Source organism: Pleurodeles waltl, chromosome 2_1, assembly GCF_031143425.1.
Source record: "Pleurodeles waltl isolate 20211129_DDA chromosome 2_1, aPleWal1.hap1.20221129, whole genome shotgun sequence".
Lineage (NCBI taxonomy): Eukaryota > Metazoa > Chordata > Amphibia > Caudata > Salamandridae > Pleurodeles > Pleurodeles waltl.
Genome location: NC_090438.1, coordinates 895756089 through 895778668, shown reverse-complemented (window position 1 = coordinate 895778668; position 22580 = coordinate 895756089). Strand labels below are relative to the sequence as shown.

The window sequence follows — 22580 nt, the reverse complement described above, 5'->3', positions numbered from 1 at the left end:
GGCCTTCCCTACACTTAGTAGGCACTGTTAATCAACACCGCCATCACGTGCACACGTGGAAACAACTGAAGTGGTATGCAAGCGTGTCTGCGCAGCAGTCACACCATGGTCAAACCTGCCTGCACCATGACTGGAGGGAAGGCCTGCCCGCTGCTCACCATCATGTTGGGAAGGCACCACACCTTATGGTCGACACTTTTCACCTCTGTCCGACATCAGGTCCAGAGCCACCCGCCATACCAAGAATTTCATTTAAAAAAAAAAGACTGTCAAAAACAGCTTGTAGTGATGTAAACCCGCTACACACACCTCACAAGACCAGTGCTTGATTTGTAATAAACTAAATTTGGTGAGTCCCAAACCTTTTGTTAGTAGGCCACCGCTGGTGCTGGTATGTTATGGCAGAGGCTGTTGAATATGAAGGCAGCACTTCTTTACTCTATATCTCACTTTTGCAGGTTCTTTTCCATTACTGCTCCATCCACTGTCACTGTTTTTTTTTTTTTTTTTTTTTTAAACTTTGCATTAATCCTCCTTTCTCTCGCTTACACTTGGTCAAAGCCTAATAATGAAAAAGAAGCTCCCCATATAGCTCCCAAAAATGAGTTCCACCTGCAAATTAAGCACCACACAAAAAACAGAAACAGAAGCAAAAACCCCACTTGTGAGAATGCCTGATCTTTAGTTAAACATACTATCTCAATTTAGAGATATGGCAAAGACTTCGATTAGGTTATACAGACAATAATGGCTTACTGATGCACAAGTCATCAACAACTTTGTAGCATCAATCTTGGATTCAGCTTTCTATCTCACCTCTGTAAGATGGGTCAGGGTAGTGACCATGCTTATGACATAACCAATACATTTCAAGCACTCACCTATTTTATTTTTTGTGGTTTCTTCAAAGTTCAGTGGTTCTAATACATTATTCCCTAACATATTTCTGACTGTGTAATGACAAAATAGACCACGGAGATGACGGTTATGTTGCATACTGGAGCAGATGACCTCTTTGGATTCGGCTGGAAAATGTGCTGAGTTGAGATTTTAAATGAGAAGAAACATAGAGGAATGCACAAGGAATGCACAGGTGCAGCTGCACAGTGGATGTATTCCTGACTGTATGTGTCAAATAAACTGCTGGGCACTGCATTTAGTGATTCATGAATTGATTTACTAAGGATGCACCCTGAGCTTTGATGTGCTGTGCTGGTGATTGTGTTGATATTTAAATATTATTTCTTATGTAATATTAATTTGCAATGTTGTTACGGTTGGAAATGTCTGAAATCCAATGGTTGCAAATCTGAAAATTAATAACTAGGCTTTGGTTCCTAGATGATTGTCCATGTATTTTACTTTAGTAAACTCAGACCTACACAATATGGAACAGTTGAATCCTCCACAGGCATGGGAGATCCGAGTTCAAACCATATTTTCCGGTTAACCTCTAAAGCGCTATTTAGATTAACTGTATGCAAACTTCTCTTATTTAGATTTCCTGAAATTAAAGGATGAATTTGGCCTATGTAGGCATACTATTTTCAAGGTTATCAGCAGCTCTCAGTGCAGAACATCGGTGCATAAGAACAAGCGAGCTATACAAAACACAGACAATCAAATTTGACTGGTGCAACGTATTTGATCACAGTTTCCACTTAGGGGAAACAACTTTATTGTTTTGTGCCTCAGTTATGACTTTAGAAGACATTGACAGCCCCTTGAGAACAACATTTGTACTCACCAGCACATTTAGTCCTTGTTTTAAGAGCTGGACCAGGAGATCCTGTTCCTCCTTCTCCTGGCCGTGTCAGCAGCACACTGATTTCATACTCAGTGTCTGGATCTAAATGTCCAATCTTGTACCTTGTGGAGTCCACTGGTTGTATGTCATTCCAGCTCCCTGTTGCAGTGCGGTACTCAACCGCCCTCTCCGTGATGGGTCCATCACCATTGATGGAGTTTGCATTTAGTTGGATCCATAAATACGTTGCCCCGACTGATGAAAGCTGTGGTGGGGCAATAGGGACAGGTGGTTCTACAAAGAAAGGGTAATGTAGTTTAAGAAACATTTTTGGGGGTAAGTTGCATAAAAAACATCTTTGAAAAGGTCATATGTGTTTTTAAATTATATTATTTATACAAACACATACTCAACGTGTACTTATAACATTTTAAAACGCATTAACATCGCAGACAGGAGGAATAAAACTTCAGAGAGGATTTTGACTTATGTTCAGTTATCACAATAGTCACAAAAATATGTTCCATAAGGCTTAATCAGAAGCAGTTTAAAACATTTACAAATAGTTTGTCGATATAAACTCAAACAAATTGATGGAAAAATCTACCATGTACAAAGCATTAGAAGAGAACTTCCTAAGAATAGGAAAGAATCTGAAACCTATATTTCAGCTCAACATATGACCAGTCAAATTTAGACTAGACACCAAACTCTCAACTCTGCTTAAGGATCATATCCACATTCCTCACTTCTTCAGTCAGATGCCTAAAATGAGCTCTTCTCCAAGGCACTAATTCCAAGTCCTTTTCATTTAACTTTGGATTCCTATCACTGCTTATGACCTAAGATCATCACTGACGGACTCCTCATGAAGCAGAATTTCAGACTATTTCTGGACATATAAAGCATTAGATTGGCGTACATGACTTGTGTCTTGCTACTCATTCCCACCACTCACCTTGGTGCTCTGAGATACCATTAACGCAGTGATCTATACTTTACAAAACCCATAAATTTAGCCGTCAACAGCTAGTATTAAAAGTAATAAGTCAATCTATAAAATAACTTTTTATGTGGTATTTACTGCAACACTTTTGCCCTTTAATAGAACAGTCAATGACAGGAGTTAATTAACACCAAACCTAAAGTTACTCTTGACCTCAGAAGGATAAAATGCATATTGGAAATCACTGACATTGGCACTGAATGCACAAATAAAAAAATCATCTTCTTCCCAACATCATATTTTTGTTACAATATCTACTGTTGGTACACACAAGATAAGCTTATGTTCATGTGTACACTTCTAAGAACTCACACTCAAATATAATAAGTTGGCTACATATTCGCGCACCCAGTAGATCCCTTAAGAACGTCCAGCCTAACATAGGTTTTAATTTTCTTACATACTTATGTGTATTAGTAGACAACATTTCAATCAGAAGTTATGTGAAAAGGAACACTCCTGTTTGGTACATAGGGTACTCAACGGCTTTACTACCCAGGACAACATGGATGAAGTTGGTAAGGGACAAAGCACTGTTTTGTCTCTTTAATTTCCTTAACAAATAAAAATGGTGACCTATCAAAGTAGAAACATCAGAAAGACCTAGGCTTCAGTTTAGTATTTACACTTTGTAGTTGAGGAACTGAAAACAAATGTTAACCATGGTTGCTTTCAAGCAACATGGTTAGTTTTTTTTAAGTTGTTTTGAACTCCTGCAAAGAGGGGCTAGTCTGATGGACAATAGAAGTGAGAACCAGAGTAAGGGCCCTAACAGAAGGATTTGTATAGGGAAACCACCCAAGGTGGTCTGAATGAAGTGCAGATTTACATACCATAGAGGCATGTTGGCAAATCTTGTGAATATAGCAGAGGTGAACTGGAGGGGTGCCATTTTTAGCTATTTTAAACCAGAAGCAGAAAGGGAGAAGTAGGTGCATGCCTCGGGAGACTGAATATCGTTCTGATGATAAAATGTCTTTGTCCAATAGGTACAAACAATAAAGTGGGATGCCGACTAGGAGGCAGTTGTAGTATTTCTAGTGAGCTGATCAGAACCTTTGCTGTGTGGGATAGGATGTAATAACAAATCCTATGAATGTTTAGAACCTGGTACCTAGCAGCAGTGTCTGTGATGAAAGTGTCCATCCCCATGAGCTAAAGAGAATATCAAGACTACTGGCATGGGAATGGAAACTAAGGGTGACAGGAGAGAAGTGGACTGAGGATGAAGAGCAGTAACCGGAGAGGAGGAGGGGAAATAGAACATCTTAATGATTTGAAAAGTGCAACATGAAAGAATTTAACTTAACATTCTCTTCCGCAGTGCACTCACTTGTATCAACAAATGCACATTAAAACCTGTATACATATTTGGCTGCAAAGGTCAGTCATTCACCTGATAAACAAATCAACATTAAGGGCCTGATTTAGAGTTCGGCAGATGGGTTACTCCATCACAAATGTGACAGGCATCCTATCCTCTGTATTACGATGTCCATAGGATATCATGGAATTGTAATATGGTTCACAGGCTATCCGTCACGTTTGTGAGAGTAACCACATCTGCCAAACTCTAAATCAGACCCCAAGTTAGATTACAGTGGCCGTGGTTTCATCTGTTTGGACTACATTTATTCTATATGGCAGGACTCTCTTCTCAGAAAGCAGCTAGGTCTGTACAGCAATTCCCAAACTAAATTGTGATGCTGCTCCTTCAATTACATTTGGTACAATGAGTACATCAAATTACATTTTATGAAGACAGTATTTCCTAGCTCCCGCCAAACTAATCCATTGGGAATAATCATCGATAACCTTAAGAGGTTATTTTGTTCAATCTAATACAAAAATATTATGCACACTTCTTATACAAAACAACTTTTTAACATAATATTTCATAAGTATAGGTCTTAAATATATCTTATCTTCATGATACCACTATCCATAAAAATAAAAGACCATCTATTCCACTCCAGACTTTAAATCTCATTCACACACAATCTGGATAATTTGGACAGGCAGAGGACATATTTTGAATTCATTCTTCAGCAACTGGTTGTCACAGTCAAATTTTTTAAATCCCCTGTTTATTATAAATCATGGCTATTTATATTCTCTCTTCGGCTTTCATGCCAAAATTTCAGCACATTTAATTTCTCACCTTCATTCAAATGTTCATTTATTTCTAACAACCAATTTTCTACAAGCTTTCTTTTGTATAATCTGAATACAGTTCTTCCTGATCAACATATAATGCTGGCTTCAAAACCATATCTCTTGTCTCTTTGTATTTCCTTCATATAGTTTATACTTTTGTCCAACGGGAGTCATATGCCTTTACCAGTGACCAATGTAATGAAAAGTGGCCTCTGGTTGCATCATCCTCTAAATGTTGTTGTTCCATTCAAGAACTTACTCTTGATCATTTTGTCTCATATTTGTTTTGCATTTGCATTATATTTTGTTTTGACCAGAGTTACACACTCTTTCTTGCCACTTCTTGATGGCATCAAAGAAATCAAATTTTACCTTTATTGAGCCATGGCTGTGTGGTTACAAAAACCATGTCCAGTAGGCAGTGGCAAAGCATATTAGGCTGCAAAGATGGTTGATATTTTCACAGGGTTACAACAGTTGGCACTGTCAATGCCCACTTATAATTCACGAAAAATTATAAAGTCAGGGTAGGCTCTGTCACAGCACAATAACACTTCAATTTATACCAAGATGTTTGGATTCTGTCCATGTTTATGACAGAACTCATAAAGTTTAAAATCACTGTGTATTCTTGCATCTGAGCTGCTTGGCAGTTGTTCGGTCACCATGAACCCAAAGATCCTGGCCACAAATGGAAGACCTTGGATGGGAAAGTAGTTGGTCAATTCACAATGGTTTGTATGCGTGTCTTTCAAAGCAGACACCAAGCGATTTCTAAGAGGCATGCGCGAATGCCAGGCACATAAATAAGACATATTTGTGATTTCACAGGTGAAAAATGCACAAGTATTAGTGCAGGTTTTGTCTGTACTGAATGGACAAAAGTCAAAGGGGATTGCCAGAGTTGTGGCTCCATTTTTAGGATTATGTTGCTTTAGTTTTCTCACAGTTTTTCTTTGTATTGGTTACATTTGATTCATATTTTTATAAGAAAATGTTGTTGAAAAGTTAGCGATGTAATGTTTTTAAGAAATAGGCAACAGTTTGGAAGTGTCATTCTGCATTATAAACAATTTCAATACAGTATCTTTTTGGCATGGTTTGTATTTAGGCAGGTTTAACATGCTGGGTTGCTTTCAGTTACATTATTAGTGACTTACAATGGATGTCCTCTTTCATACACCCAACAGAATTCTCTGATGGTGAATTGAAACAAAAATGCTCTGATAATGTTGATCAGAAGTATTTTTGACCTGTCAATGGTGGCAAGCTGCAAAGAATATGAAGCTACAAATAACTTGGCACCCTAGAACATGAAAAACCGAACTGATAAAAATATTATTGCCAGAAGAAAAGCAATATTCTGAAAAACAGTCAGACCTTACATCAATTTAATATTAAATGTCAGCTTTTCTTGTGAACTGCTCATAAGAGAATACAATTGCATGGTGCTTCCCATTATTACACATGGTACCTCAGCTGGGCAACTATATAGAAGCTGTCATATTAATAAGGTGGAGGCGGTGGCACTCAGGCTTTCATTATGAGTGGCCCATTAATTCCAATGGGGTCAGTAACATGAGTTACTGGGTCTACTGGAATTAGGAGTTCAACGGAACCATCATTATTAAGTGGTATTTCACCTGGAGATTTTACCTTCTTCAAGCACACGAAGACTTCATGTAGAATAATAGAGAAATTTTTTTGCAATTCAGCACACTATTTTCGCATGTTATTCCCCAAAAGTGTGTGACTTCCATTATTTCTCTGGCTATCGAATTACAAGGTCCCTCAGTAATGGTAAAGCCAGGGCAGAAAAATAACAGAAATGATTCTGGACCACTAATAATGAGGTCTAAGAAGATTATAAAGCCTAACAAGTTCTGTCCTACTTGAAGTTATAACAAATGAAGTAAATATTATATTAGCATGTGCATTTTGATTTTTCTTGATTGCTACTTTGATGTTTTTTTTAAAAAAATCAAAAAAATCAGCAGAGATGATGAATTCACAGCTGCTGCTTAAATATTCCTTGAAATAGGAAAACATCACCTAATAATAAATGTTTTTTAAGCTTTTTTGTAACAAATAATTAAAGGGATTAGTCAGTTTGCACACACATGATTAACAAGGCACATTTTAAACTTGGGGTCAAATTTTACTTCAAGTTGAGCAAACATGCAGATTTTGCCAAATTAGTAACAAATGTTTTCTATAGTAATTAAGTCGAATTCCTAGTAAGGCCTCACTTGGGTGAGCATCTTGCAATTAAATAGAAGCCAGTAATTAGGTTAGGCTTCAGGAGAGCTCACATACACTGCATTGGAACTCATGATCAAATTGGCAGATGCCATGGCACACACAGAAACCAGCGTACTTGTACATTTTGTTCTACTGGGGGCTACTAAAAACTAATTAACCAATATCAATGTAAACATTTTACAGACTTATGTAAAATACTTAATGAGATGAATTCTAACAATAAAGAGGTGATCACTCTGACTTGTGACTTTTAGCCAAATGTTAACGTTTTTTGTAATGAAGTGTGATCATTTGCTATAGACAGAATAAAATTGTCTATACAGTCTTATACAACCAACTTCAACTACTAAATAAATAATAATGGTAATTTCTGTATGTTCCAGTCGGTCTCAAAGCAGTTCACAAAGAGATTTGTTGTATTGTTACACCAGGAGTTATAATCAATCACAAGAACAATTTTCTTTGAAAGTTTATAAAACAGTTCAGGTATAAAATTATGTCTGGGCTTCAAGTAATGGCTCTATAGATAACGAACACGAGAAATATCTTGCCAGTTGCTATTCGTCAGTTTACTGCTGGGTGCTCAAATCAAGAAACCTTTGTGAAATCAACTGGGCATAATTCAGATTTAAAACGTGAGCTGCAGCAAAGCCCGTCTTCCTTTCCTAGCCTAGTTTTGCATAATATGACAGAGTGGCAAGAAGAGTACACATAAAACATTAAATGGAGTCTTTAAAGTGGCCCAAGGGCAGAGCACTTTACATGACAACTAGTTTACTTTACAATTTTTTAAGGCACTGAGTTCAAGTGATGCGCCTAGAATTACAAAATTCAAACCTCCTTCCCCAGTTCCAAAGTCAGCACTTTTAGCCATTTGGCCACTTCTATGTCTAAGCTGAGAATGCCACCACGTTGACTGCCTTATAGGGAAGTGTGTGTTTTTGCATTTTGGTAGAAAAGTACAGCTTTAAAGTGCAGCAAACAAAGGCCTGAATTATGAAAAAGTCTAAGCCATTTTCTTCAGTACACTAGTGAGACGTTGACATTAGTTGATAAAAGTATGTCGAAACCATCCATCAACAAATCTTCTTGCTTGCTGCTTTGGCATTCCAAACTAACTCAGACACCTGACACCTCTTCTATTTGCCCCATCTGGTTCTTTAAGGGAATATCCCTCATTATTCCTCTCCATGATGGTCAAGAACCTCTGACTTTTGCTAACCTTCACGTTCTATAATTTCTTGTGCATTAAAGTAAGGATCTCCACACTTGGCCCTCTGTCTGAACCTTTTCTCATGTAAATGGATCACACTGTACGGGAACAAAATGCTGGTGCAACTTAGCAACATCTTCAATATAACTGTGCTTGACACACTTGCAGATCTACACCACTGACCTGTCGGAAGCTGATTTGGCTCTCATTGATTTACTGCTGCGAATTGCAATCAAAGTTATTCTTATTGAAAGGAAAGCATTAAATCATGTATCACTCCATCCCTGATGAGCATGGATTACCTGTCTTAGAAGCACACACTACGCACAGGCTACCCTCCTGCGAATCCTACCATGTCACAGAAATTTTGAAGTACCTTGGATAACGTCAGGCATACCCTTTTGTCACAAAAAATACCCAAACTGCACTTCATTATAAAAGGCGACCCCCTCCCCCGCAGATTTCCATTTTCACTTGGTTATTCTATTTTTCACTTTGTCAATTGTATCCCCTCCTTCACTGTTAATCTTTTAACCTCTGCACCTTCTCTATTCTATTCTTGCTCTCTTGGATATTTTCTCTTTTACATTTACTGATGTGTAACGTCTTTCAACTTGTTGTTTCTCGGCAAATTCTCCACTTACAACATTATTGCTCACTGCTAAATACACTAAGTCAAGTACACCACAATTCTACTGTCTTAATTTGGTTTCTGTATTCTGCATGTTATATGAAATCTTTAAAAAATCGTATTTAAATACAAAATAAATTATATTTAAGACTGTCTGTGTCAATGGTAAAATGCGTTAGTTACGTAAAGACCGTAGAACTTACAATATAAAGCAGATAGATACATGTGAATGGACAAATTAACTTTGACAAAGCATTTATACTCGACTGTGTTTCTAATGCCACAATTTATCTTCAGCCATATATTTCTTGGCATACAATACTCCGAAAAAGTACTTTTGACGAAGGGCACTGTGCGCCTGGCGCACATCATACAAACATGACTGCAGTCATTAGTGATGAAGATTACCGGTAAGTAAAATGAGCCTGTGCCAAGATTGAATAAATGCAAGTTTTTGTATCCATTTGAAATCCCATGCATAATCAACAACTACTGATTCTTCTCTGACCACTGAGGTCTGCTATGGCTGGGGAGTTCTATGGTCTGATACTGGACAGATATAGACTGCTGCCAGGCACACTTTCTGAAGTTGATAAATGAGGAGGGTTGTGTGCTAAAAATATAAAATATGCTTTAGTTCACTTTATGTTCTGTGCTGCAGGTTTTTTTCCTTGTGTGTAGGGTGTAGAGTTTCTGCATCAGTGGTCAACGAAACAACATGTTTTACCATTTGCATGATACGAGAGACTCTAAAACTCCCAAGTAACCCCCACCGACCCTGCAGCGGCAGCAGAGAGCAGTGCTTTTTGTCCACTTTGTCTTTATGAGGTTCGCTAACATATTGCAGTTTCAATGCGCCCAGCTGTTAGCTTCCCTAAACCATATGCTCGAGAAATTATGTTCAGCTTGTTTAATTGGGTTGGAGGCAGAAAGTCAGAACCATAACTGGATGTAATTGCCCGGAAACTGAAGTTAGCCACTGAAAGTCAGAAGATGGGGCATGTAATGAAGGTTTACGACAGTGCATACAAACATGTGATCACAGTAAAGTATGGTGAATGCCAGTGTTTCTGCTGATGTAGTGAATGTAGAAATGAGGATAGGGAGGCAACAGGGACCTAACTGTTTTTCAGAATAGTGATGGCTTAGTGCATAAAGTGTTGTGGGCCGGTTTGACTGTAGAACAGGAGACACTATGTATGTGCACCACTAATTAATTTGTATTACAAAGATAGATAAGTGCCAAGCCCAAAGATCCACTCGGAAACCTGAGACCTGTGTTACTGGAGTGCAAAGCTGCCAAATACTAACGCTCTGTAATCTTGATTCCACCAAATGGCTCTTTCTTCCAGCACCACATACTAACTGCCCCTTTATCACACTCTCACAGGTTATTTTTCATCCCTTCTTTTGGGTCTCATCTACTAGACAGCACATGCACTCTCAGCTGGGAAGCATATTGTAGGCTTGGAAAGAACATGCCTGGGTTTGGAGCCGATCCATTAATTACCATTGGTTGGCTCTCCTGTCACATTTCCCTGCTTCTTATTTATAATGCAGCTTGTCAATCTCATGTTCGTCCCTTCCATGAAGCACAGACTCTTTACGATCAGTTTTGACTGGCTAGCTTCTATGCTTCCACTGCTTGCTTTTCAAGTACTTCTTTCTTCTTTAGGGTTAAGCATTCCATGGAAGTGCATGCGTTTTACAGCTGTTCCCTCGTGTAATTCTCTCCCCCTGCACACCGCCAGCGTGCTTCTCCCTGCTCTCTCTCCCCCGCACACCACCAGCGTGCTTCTCCCTGCTCTGTCTCTCTCCCTGCACACCGCCAGCGTGCTTCTCCCTGCTCTCGCTCTCTCTCCCTGTACACCGCCAGTGTGCATGTCCCTGCTCCCTGTATGTTGCACTTGCCCATGTGTACTTCCGTCAGTTGCTTTTTTTCCCCATGTGCTTCTCTCCCACCCGCTAAACATTGCTCTCATTTGACTGTTTGATCCCCCAGCACTACACTTTGCTTTTTCACTGACATCTACTTTTCCACACAGCGCTCTCTATGTTGCTTCCCCCACTCGTGCCTTCTATGTTGCTTTTGCCACCATCCGCACCACCTCAAGCTGCTTTCTACCTCTGCTGCTTCTGTTTCCTGTTGCTTCCACCCCTATCTTGAATTCTCCACACCTGCATTAAACAATGCTTCCCTGATGGTGCACTCATTTATTGAAGTGATTATATCCTCATGGATAATTCGACTGACAATTGAGAGCAGCCCACATTAAGCCGCCTGTAGAAGAGCAATTTACCACCAGAGGATGTTGGCTGTCATCTGTGAGATGAAGATATGGATACTGCTGTGGCTTTATAATGGCGGGAAAGAAAAACAGCCAAATGAAGTAGCTCAGGAGACACGACCCTGAGTTGACAAGATATATAGGTGGTCATTCTGACCGCGGCGGGCGGCAGTCGCCGCCCGCCATGCGGTTACCGCCGAATGACCGCACCGCGGTCAAAAGACCGCGGCGGTCATTCCAACTTTCCCGCTGGGCCGGCGGGCGACCACCAAAAGGCCGTCCGCCGGCCCAGCGGGAAAGCCCCTGCAACGAGGAAGCCGGCTCCGAATGGAGCCGGCAGAGTTGCAGGGGTGCGACGGGTGCAGTGGCACCCGTCGCGATTTTCACTGTCTGCAAAGCAGACAGTGAAAATCTTTGTGGGGCCCCCAGGGGCCCCACGACACCCATTCCCGCCATCCTGGTTCTGGCGGTCGACACCGCCAGAAACAGGCTGGCGGGAAGGGGGTCGGAATCCGCATGGCGGTGCTGCAAGCAGCGCCGCCATGGAGGATTCCCTGGGCCAGGGGAAAACCGGCGGGAAACCGCCGGTTCCCCTTTTCTGACCGCGGCTTTACCGCCATGGTCAGAATAGCCCAGGAAGCACCGCCAGCCTGTTGGCGGTGCTTCCGCCGCCTCCGCCATTGCGGTCATGGAACGCCAGGGTCGGAATGACCCCCATAGTTGTGCTCCCCACGTTGGAAGAAACTACCCTTTTGTGACAGTTCACGTCAGTAAATCATTAAAGTGAAGGGGATACGTGGAAATTACCAAGTGGAACATAAAGACAGATGACTTAGTCCTACTAAGACTCAAGGACAGATGGCTGGGACGAAACTTACCTGAACTCCTCTTGTTGTATTGTGATTAGGCTCACACTGGAATTAATTCTGGCTTGTATGATGTTCCTTGTGATTGAATAGATATAGATCCAATTGATGTTACTGTGATTTTAAGGCAATGTATGAATATGTCTACCACCATGAGCACGGCACCTTTTGCACTTCGTATATTTATGTGTATCAATGCAATCAATATGCACTGAAAAGAGCAGGCTTTTATGTTAACACAAATCTACATCAAGTACCAAGTGGGCACTTGTGAACAGTATTTGACAAAGGGTATACCTCTCGTCTTTTTGACCTAGTTGCTTTGCAAATGCTTTTTTGCCAATGCTGCAAAGCAACAGCAAAAAAAGGGAAAAATGGTGTGGAGATTTTCATTCCTTGGGTGGGTGGGTGGGTGTGTGTGTGTGTGTGTGATGACATACACACATACATGTCTCACCACGTATGAATGCACCTAGAGAATGACAAGAGCATCATACGTTTTTGATCAGTCCAATGTGTCAGATGCCATTTGGATCAGTAAATAAAAGGATGTCATTTTAATTACACAAAACACTTTTTGCACAGTGCAGCAGCCCTGCAGCAAATACGAGATTGTGAGCACTCCAAAAAGAAAAAGAAAAAAGAAATTAAAGGACTACGAGGGTTTGGAGGGAACAATGAAGCAGTGAATGGGGCGACATGGGGGTAAAGCAATGGACAAGCTTGGGTAAAGGGATATGGGAGCAACGTGAAGTTCACAGTGGCTGATCAGCACACATGAGAGAGAGAGAGAAAGAAAACGTGCATTCTCATGAAGGGCTGAAAGGAAAAGAAAACCATCTACCCCTGGATGTAAGCAGCAGAAGAAGACAAGTCAGATGGATGGTGAAAAACCTATCTTCCAGGGGAAGGACAAACACAAGAAGAGGGATACAAGCTATCAAATAAGAAGCAAGCAAATGAAAGTAGCAACAAAGCCAGCCAATGGCAAGCAAAGGGCAGGCTCTAAGCCTGCTGTAAGTTTTTGGTATAATCCAGAAATGGTCTTTCACAAACAGACAGCTAAAAGCTGTCTGCTAGGCAAGACCTAAAAAATCAGGGAACTGATAGGTTTCGAAGGATTTTAAAAAATATCTAATATAATAATTTGTTTATCATTTTGCGCTTATTATTGCATTTTTGCTGTTTCACATTGTTATAAATAGGTGGTGCCACATTACCCAATTTACTTTATTTAACGCATCCAAACCAGTACACTGAAAGGCTGAACAGAACGTGAGGAATTCAAACCTGTGACCTGCAAATCGCATCATACGTCAGTAGCAAGAGAGTCAAATTCACTGGGTGATCTTTTGGGCAACAAGAGAGGAAGAAATGGTGTTGGTACCATAGGTCACACTTTACAGACAAGTTGTGGTGCTGTCAAGAGAAACAAACATAGAAACCTTAGGGTTTTGTGATTGGTTCAAACCTATACTTCCCTCCTATGACATCATACATGCAATAGTACTTAAAATAATCATTAAGTAGGGCGTGCAGGAGCATTATCCTGCACACCAGATTCTTGACCCTTCCTATCTATGATTATACAGTCAACTGGGAAAATAGTACAACGGCCACTATTGAGTACAGGCTTTGCAACTACGAAAGCCAAGTCCATCATTCACCTTCTCTGCAATTGACCTGAATGTATGTCATCACGGTGCACCATACTGAAACCAATGCTATTAAAAATGGAATGTATAACTGCAATGACTCATTTTCACTTTGCTTTAACTATAGTGACATAACGGAGCTGGCTTAATTTGGAAAATGTTTTCAAGTTTTTTTAAAACAGATTTTTTGCTTGGAAGAATTCCAAGCAGCTGAATCAATGTTTTGGCAAACAGGACATGCATTGTAAGGCGCATTGAAGAGAAGCAGTGTCCCTTTCCTCATTCATCTACCTAAGGTTGTTGAATGACTATTAAATACCTGCTTAATGGTTGATAAGTGAAGAGTTCGCCCAAAGTAGTAGGAAACTGAGTGAAAGGAAATGCTGCATGATTGACTTAAGATCGGCAGAATAAAATGTAAGTTAATTAATCCTATGAATTCTTTTAGTTAATTTTATATTGATCATTTTACTCATTTTAACATGTTTTTATTTTTTATACTGCTAAACTTTTGTAATGATTTTAAATAATTGTATACAATAAAATTAATTCATTCACATTTTAAAGGACTGATCCCTTTGATCAGTGATGGCTCCTCAATGAGGGCACCAGGGATGTGCCATCCTTACTTGCTCTATAATAAAACTGATATAGATATATATTATATATATATATATGTATATGTGTAATAACCTACTGGCAGTTGCCAGTAGGTCCTTATATTTAGGACCTAGTTTCAATAGGAAGTGCGTTTTTTGTTTTGCCAATAACTTTGGCACTGCTTGACAAATCTTCAGGAAAGTTCTAAAACTAATACAACAGTCGGTTCAACGGCTGTCTTAGAAGTTTCAACGTGATCCGTCATGCTGGGCCCGAGAAAAAAAGGGGGGGTGCCCAAAAACATGCTTTCCCCATGCATTTTTCCATATGGACTTTGAACACGACTAAAGACCGAACTGCTGGACAGATTTACACCAAATTTGGCAAAAAGCTGTCTCTTGGTCCAGAAGGCGTGCTTTTTGTGATTTAGTGTAAATTTGTTCAGTAGTTATTGAGATATTAGAGTTTAAAATATGAATTTATAGATATCTAGGGATGCGGATTCAGCTGAATCCCACAAAAAAAAAGATTAATAAAAAAAAGAAAAGGGGCCAGGGTAGGGTCACCCAAAGCCCCTAGCCTTGGTCTAGGGGTCCCCCAGAGTCCCTGCCAGGGCTACAAAGCATCTGTACTATGTGGCAGGACTGTAACAATATGGGCAGCTTGCTTGTTAACATCATAGCCGTTTTCTATATGTTTCTGTGCCTTTTGAGGGAAAGATGGTTTAAGGCATTTAAACCTGTACTAATTGAAATGTGAGAATGCTGGTACTGCCATTTTGGGAACGAACAGTGCAATGTTATGCAATCATGGAGGCTAAAAGATGGAACATCGAGTGTAAAACGGCTGCAGTACTCTCTCATTAGCCACATTTTAAACCTTCAATGGAAGTGGTGTATATAACTATTAAACAAATAAAAGCTGCATGCCGTCATGTCTTCTACAAGCATTGATAAAGGCATTCCACCAAAACGGGCCTGTTTGATTTAAAATATTGAATGGATACCCTGAGAGCGCGCCGTACGTTTTGGAAGCATGCATTTAACTTGAGTCCACTTCACAGAGGCACCTACCCTGAACTTGGTGCCTCTGGGAGGATTGTTTTGGAGACATACATATCCTTAAACTCCCCGTCTCTATCCATCCTGAAGTCTCCCTAGCCATTCATGTGATTGGCCACAGAAAGTCTGGAAAAACTAAATCAATCACTTGCTTGCTTTCCTTTTTCCCACTTACTGGACTCTTGCACATGCTCTGCTATGAACAGGCAAGCTGCCAACATTCAGCATTTGAGAGGCTGATGATCTCACAGACCCTGGGGTCTCTGGTGTCATCAGCCTGACAAAACAATTACATTTGGCATTAAACTCCACCCCTGGATGTGGTGGTAAAGCCCTTAAGGCAGAAGCTCCAGGGGATACACATCCATTATGAAGTGGAGCCACATCACGTCACCCTTGCACTTTTATATGCACAATGCTATGAGTTGTATACTGGGACGTCATCGCACTATAAACAAATTATTTTTCTCCCCACTGTACCAACCAATTCTAGGACTGTCTGGTTACACACAGGCATCTGCCGTGATAGAATTAACCAACTGAGCTTTCATCGTGTAAAGGAGTGCATTTCCCAGTGATTACTTTAACTTGCATTTACTTTTTAACATTAAGTGTGTGCACTATATTTTATGTGCGTTTACCTGGAGGTGAAGGACCCCAAAAATAAGTTGACGATTAATGTGTTATTTTTTTTCCACATCGCAGGCTGAATGTAGGGAACCTAGCAAATCCATTCGCACGAGTTGATCTAGTACCCTCAGACTCGAGGCACCATCACGTTGAGTAAAGAAATTGTGCTGGAAAATGCACCATTTGTCCTCATTTAAAAAAAACATTCTCTGGCGGAAAACGCTGGGGGCACTCATGCTTACTTATTCTGCTCATTCACCATTGTAAAATGAGGGTCTGGTCTTGAGCCCCATACCTTACCAAGTTCACTAACCCCCAATGGTTGATGTTAATTATCCAGCAGCATTCAAGTTAACATATCACACTTTCCTTAAAGCTACATAACCTTAATTTTTACTTGTGCTAATTGCACAATGGTGAGAAGGAACATATAGATCATACTTCTGCAAAACCTAGTTTTCCTCTCTTTCATAAAACCGTACAGTGTGATTCAGCATCCATTTAATTCATTAGGCCGCAGCCCGCTCCATTTAAAGAAAATGGGCTTTTAAGGACCGTCCTAAGAAAGGCGCTCCTACAGGCTGAAGGGAGAGTTAATTATTTTCACGTCTCGAAACTTAAAGCGCTATTGAGCGGCCATTGAAATGCACACTCGGGTCTAAGGTCGCAGAGGTTAGTGGTTAGGCCAATTACTTTTAATCTTACAAGTGCCTGCACATACCTTATTTGATTGCTTTATAGCCAGGAGGTGCATGTTTTATTCCCTCGTGACCACTGTGACAAATTGACTAAATTAAGTTTCACGGTTATATGAATACCTAAATACTGCCAGTATGCCCTGAATCTGCAACAATTAAGCTTTTTTTTATTTTTTTTAAAAGAAGTTAACCTTGATTTTTATGTACTTTACAATCATGGAGAACGCATAAAAAAATAGCAGATTTCCACACGTCTTACAGCTAAGCTTTTGTGCTTTGTCTTACATGGGACACTAGCGCATCAGGAACCCACATTCTTACGGATGTTATTTAAAAATTGTATTTTTCCATAACACTTTAACAGTGAACTCACCGGTGCAGTTAGAAGAAGTTATCGATCAAGGAATAGCACATCACCCAAAACATTAATGGTATTAAGTACTGAATCTCTAAGTAAGTGTTGCTGAGGCACAAGGGATGAGTTACTATATCCATAAGTTACGTTGTTACAGAAACCCTCTCTGATGTAGGTTAGTTACAAGTTTCACACTCTATACACAAAATGCACACATCTAAATTATGTAAATTTGAATGTCTTTACAATTCATGCTTCTTGCTGAAGCAAGGCGAGACCATGTAGAATGTCAATATCAGCATGATCAAATGCACAGTTGCCTGAAGCCATTCAAAAGCTCTTGAATCAATGCCAAATTTTCTAAGAACGTCTTATCATATAAATGGTTTTCATTTATATTAATTGTATTTGAATCTATTTCATGTTGCCATCCTGAGAATCTGGCATGGGTCTGGCCCTCTGGGATCTGAAGTGGGCTACCCTGCCTGCCATATACATGGAGACAACTCTTTAAAGTGTAAACACTGATGTGTCAAATTGTTTTTATTTTAGGCATTTGATTTAGTCAGTCTCCTCACAGCGAGCAATATGGCATATGAGAGGAAACGGAAGCCAAGCTTTCAATATTTTTGAGGGCTCAATGGAATGCCTCAGCCGATCCCATGGTCTCAACTTGAAGATGTATGTGGAGGAAATCAGGAGGCATTCACATTCTCTTTCCAACCGTACATGTGTGATACTGGAAGTTAGATGACGAACCATTGCCTTAGGTTGAGTTCTGGATAGGCAGAACTGATGGTTGTGGGTGGCTAGGAATCAAACTGGGATCCAAACTGTTGGACAACACAGATTGGAACCATTCATCTCATAATTCCCCTCAAAGTTTTCTACGGCCTCCCACAATGCAGCAGATATTGCTATTTTCACAAAAAAACTTGAAGAGAATTCCATCATAAATTAAAATTTCCAAGACAATTTCGACAGTCAACATTTTTGGGTTTAGATTATGTTAATGTCCTGTACATGTAACTTTCTAAAACTGTTTTACCATCAATACAGCTGTTTTCGTGTTTTTATCTGTAAAGAAGTTTGACCATGCAACATAATTTCTTAGTGGGCTCCACTTACACAATCATGGTACTCTATATCATTCATCAGGCTGTGTTCAGTACTGTCCAGTGCTTAATTTGAGCTTGTTGTTTCCGGTGCTGAGCACCGACACTTATTTTTGAGGGCCGGGGCTTATTCTTCTGCCTAAAGCATTTGCTGCGAGCAAAAGACACATATGGGACGGATGGAGGAAAGGAAAAACAAAAAAGCATCACAAAGGGAGAAAGTAGAAAGCTGCAAGAGTGAGCTGGAGGGGCAGGGAGTGGCTTTATATGGATTGAAGGGGCCCGAGATGGCTTCAGGATTATGCAGCAACCGCTTGTTTAAGAGGAGGGCTTTGGGCACCGGCACCTTTTTATTTACAAATTAAGCACTGGTATTGTCCCTTTCACTATTAAAAGGAAGCCAGTCCCATATCATCTTTCTCGCAATGTTTGATGTTCTTCTTCCCACCTTTTGAAACTTTCTCATTTTTGAAGAGGCAATCATCACTCTCTGTCCTGGTTCGACATAAAGGGACCCATTGCCTACGACCACATGGAGCACAGAATTGTTTCCATTTTTCATAGAAATCTAAAAACTTGATTTCAATATCTAAATTCCCTCCTTTAGTCATTTACAGTCTTCTTTCTTTTGTTTTCATAAAGAAACTCACTGGGTAAATAAGTGGTTAAAACTTGTTCAACGCATTGCATTACACCTGCGAGTACCCCCCTATGTAAACTTCACTTTAGAGCTCCTTCAAATATCAAGTACGTTTAAGCATATGTTCAAGGAACTTGCTTTATCCCATTGGTGCTCCCTCTTCTTAGGTCTGCACCTATGGGGTCGCATTTAAAATAAATCTAAACTCTCACTTTCCAACATCATTACCTGCCTACAAACCATCTCTTTTCCTCTGTTCCTGAACTGCTGAATGCCTTTTCTTGTATGTATCCCCAGCTTTCAAGCCATTGACGTTTGCCTTCTAGTCGAGGCACTGTACTAATCTTACCTACGGGAATAGTACAGTGCCGTCCCTACAGCCTACTGAAGTTCCATTAAAGTCATTCCACATTCAGCCATCAGACTGATTTGCGGAACAAGTAAACTTGACCCCATATCTCTAGTTCTAAAAGATTTTCATTGGCTACCTCTAGAAGCTAAAATAAAATTCAAGCTATTGGAGTAGTGCACCATCATTGTTTGTTTAGTCCTGAAAATTTGTGCCGTCAAGAAAACCCAGGGATGTATGAATAAGTTAAAACCTGAAAAACAAGCCAAACTTACAAGGCTGTTATGTAATCATTCTCTGGAGCAACCCCCTCCGTTTGGAACTCACCCCTAGATGATCTAGGAAGTTAAGACACATGACTTCAATTCAATAAAATGTTAAAAATGCTCAAACTTTAACAGAATTTAACAGAAACTACAACTTCCCAAGGAATTACAACATCTACACAGGTTAAAACGTCAATGTACTGTGAAAACTGTGCAAAAATATAAAGTATACAAAAATAAACTAATTTATTAAAGAATTTTTCTTAACTAATTTTGGTATTAAGAAAATTACATAAATATTAATAGATAAATGAATATGTAAACACTGGAAAATTACATACAAACACTGAATACCTACTACAGTTATATGATTCTCGCTCTACAAAACTTAAATGTGTGCTGTCCGCAAAGCACAAAAGACACACAGTGGACAGATCACCTTTAGGTTCTGCAAAGCAAGAAACAGGGGCGTAGCTTGGTTAGTAAGACTGGGGTGGGGGCAGGGGAGGGAGCTTCAGATTTCCCCACAATCAGACTACCACATAATGTTTAAATCCATTATATGACAAACAGGGTGCATGAGACGGTCTAGGGGGCAGTGGAAAGGGAGAGGAATGCAAATTGGTAGGGGTACTAAGAGAGAAAATACAATATTCTGTAGAATAACCAATATTTTTGCAGGCTTTCAAAACAGAGAGTGTGTGTGCTTTTTTGTCTGTGAGCATGTAAAAATTCTTGCTGAAATCCGAACGACATCTCATAATACTCAACTGAAAGCATATTAACCCAATTTTTTATCAGAAAATACGTTGATTAGAGTGGAATAGCACCCCAAATATGCCACATGAAGCTACACCCCTGGCAAGAATACGCTTACCATTTGTGAGCATAAACTAATATATGAACATTGTTCTATAAGAGACAGGGTTATTTATGAAAAGCCTCCAAATACTGTGAGCATATATTTCTGTTTGAAGACATGGTAGCCTCTGCTGTGCCCTCTTGAGGAGGCTTGAATGGACAATGGGTTGAGATAAACAAACGTGGAACATCGTTGAGGAATTCTCCAACTCGGCTGCCAGGGAAAACAACATCACACCCTAGCAAGAGCTGTGCGGTGACCGCGCTGACTTCTTCCATGAGAAGATCGCAACCATGTAAACAAATTTCAAACCCCAACTTACACCCATGGACTTCCTAAACAGATATGCCCCCACGGCTACAGACACGATCCACAAACTGGCCACCTGAAAGAACCACTCTACCCAGGACACCATCTCCATCATTTTATCTATCCACTTGGGTGCCCCCAAAGACCCATGCCCGTACCAGATCTTCAACCTCAGAAATCAAAGGATGGGCCAGGAACTCACCTAACCTGCTCAACACCTCAATCACCACCGCAACATTTCCAGATGCCTGGAAACACACCAAAGTTAGACCACTACTCAAAATACCCACCACTGACCCAAACAACCTCAAAATGTTCCGCCCAAACTCCTTGCTCCCATTCCCTGCCAAGGTACTGGAAAAGGCCAACAACAAGCAACTCACAACACACCTAGAGTAGAACCAACTACTCAGCACCTCCCTATCTGGCTTCCGCAACAATCACTGGGCCAAGATCGCCCTAATTGCAGCCACTGACGTCATCCAAACCCTCCTTGACTGAGGAGAAACAGCGGCTCTGATCCTCTTTGACCTATCAGAGGAGACCTTCAACACTGTATGCAACCACACACTGATCGAAAGATTCCACCACATCGGCATTCAAGGGTAAGCACTCAGATGGATCACCTCTTAACTCGCCGAAAGAACACAGAGGGTCTGCCTAACGCCTTTCACCTACAAACCCAAGGATATTATCTGCAATGTCCCTCATGGCTCATCTTTCAGCCCCAACCGACTGGACTATGACAAGGCTTTCTACGTACGAATCATGGCACACCTCTGATGAACCCACTCACACCCAAACTCAGGAAACACCATTAGCTACCTGTACTGATGAGATGCCAATTCAAGTTGTGTACCCACGCACACAAGGCTCTACACAACCATGGATTCGCCTACATTAACCATCACCTGAACTTCCAACAATTGTCAAGAAGATTGCAGTCCACCTCCCTTTCACTTGCCCCACTTCCTGCATCTACTGAAGCAGAAGTAGAGAATGCTCCCATTCTGCATTACAGCAAAAACCGGGAAAAGCCTCCCCAACCAGCTCCAGACCATCACCTCACTTCGGAATACCAAAGGGCCCTCAATACCTGGCTGGTCCAATGAGCCCCATGGGGCCTGCAAGCACCTGTATATCCTATTGGGTGATTAGCCACACTATACAAATCCTGACTGATTGAGGAATATTTACCCAATATTGCAAATGAGAGGGCTTTTACCCCAGGTTTCCCTATATGGGCATGTACATATCTTTCACATGAAGGTTTTTTGTGAAAATCAAGGCATGTTTTAATGTTCTTCGATTATTTAATATTCTAACAATATATGAAATGCCTGTGGAAGATTTACACCCGGGTGTCCTGAAGATGTCTTTAATTATTGTGGCCCACAGAAATGTGCTGATGTTCTTTGTTTCTTGTCTCACCTGAATGTTGTAGAAATGAAGGATGAACCCATATTGAACAATGAATGAGGAGCATTGAGAGTCTTGTTGTAATCTAGTCTGTGGGCTTTAACCACGCCCATCACCTTCATTCATTCCTGGGCCTGCCATTTAAAAATCCCTTGATGTAATTGGTAAATGCTTTATGTTTGTCCAGCCTTGAGGCTCTTTGGTTACGCCTTGCAGACTGGCCCTGTTACATGGATTATTGCACGATTGCAGATATACTTTAACGAGATATACTTTTTCTTTTGACTCTCACCTTCGCGGTCCATGGCACTTTAAAGTTTCACAGAGCGTGAACAGAGCCAACTCAATCTGCAGTATTGGAGCTCTCATCATATTGTTCACTCTTACCTAATTGGAGTCATTTCAATTTTGCTTTTGTCTCTCCCCTACGTCTTTGTGGCTTTCAAAATCC

General features: G+C 40.4%; 1 protein-coding gene across 14 annotated transcripts in view; it reads right to left on the bottom strand.

Moving 5' to 3' along the window:
* Positions 1-22580, bottom strand: part of PTPRM (protein tyrosine phosphatase receptor type M) — a 1480454-nt gene that overhangs the window by 904172 nt on the left and 553702 nt on the right. For all 14 annotated transcript variants that reach the window (XM_069218824.1, XM_069218808.1, XM_069218810.1 and 11 more), the window contains exon 7: positions 1748-2041. In XM_069218824.1, coding sequence (XP_069074925.1) covers positions 1748-2041 — 294 coding nt within the window. The remainder of the gene's footprint in view (positions 1-1747; positions 2042-22580) is intronic.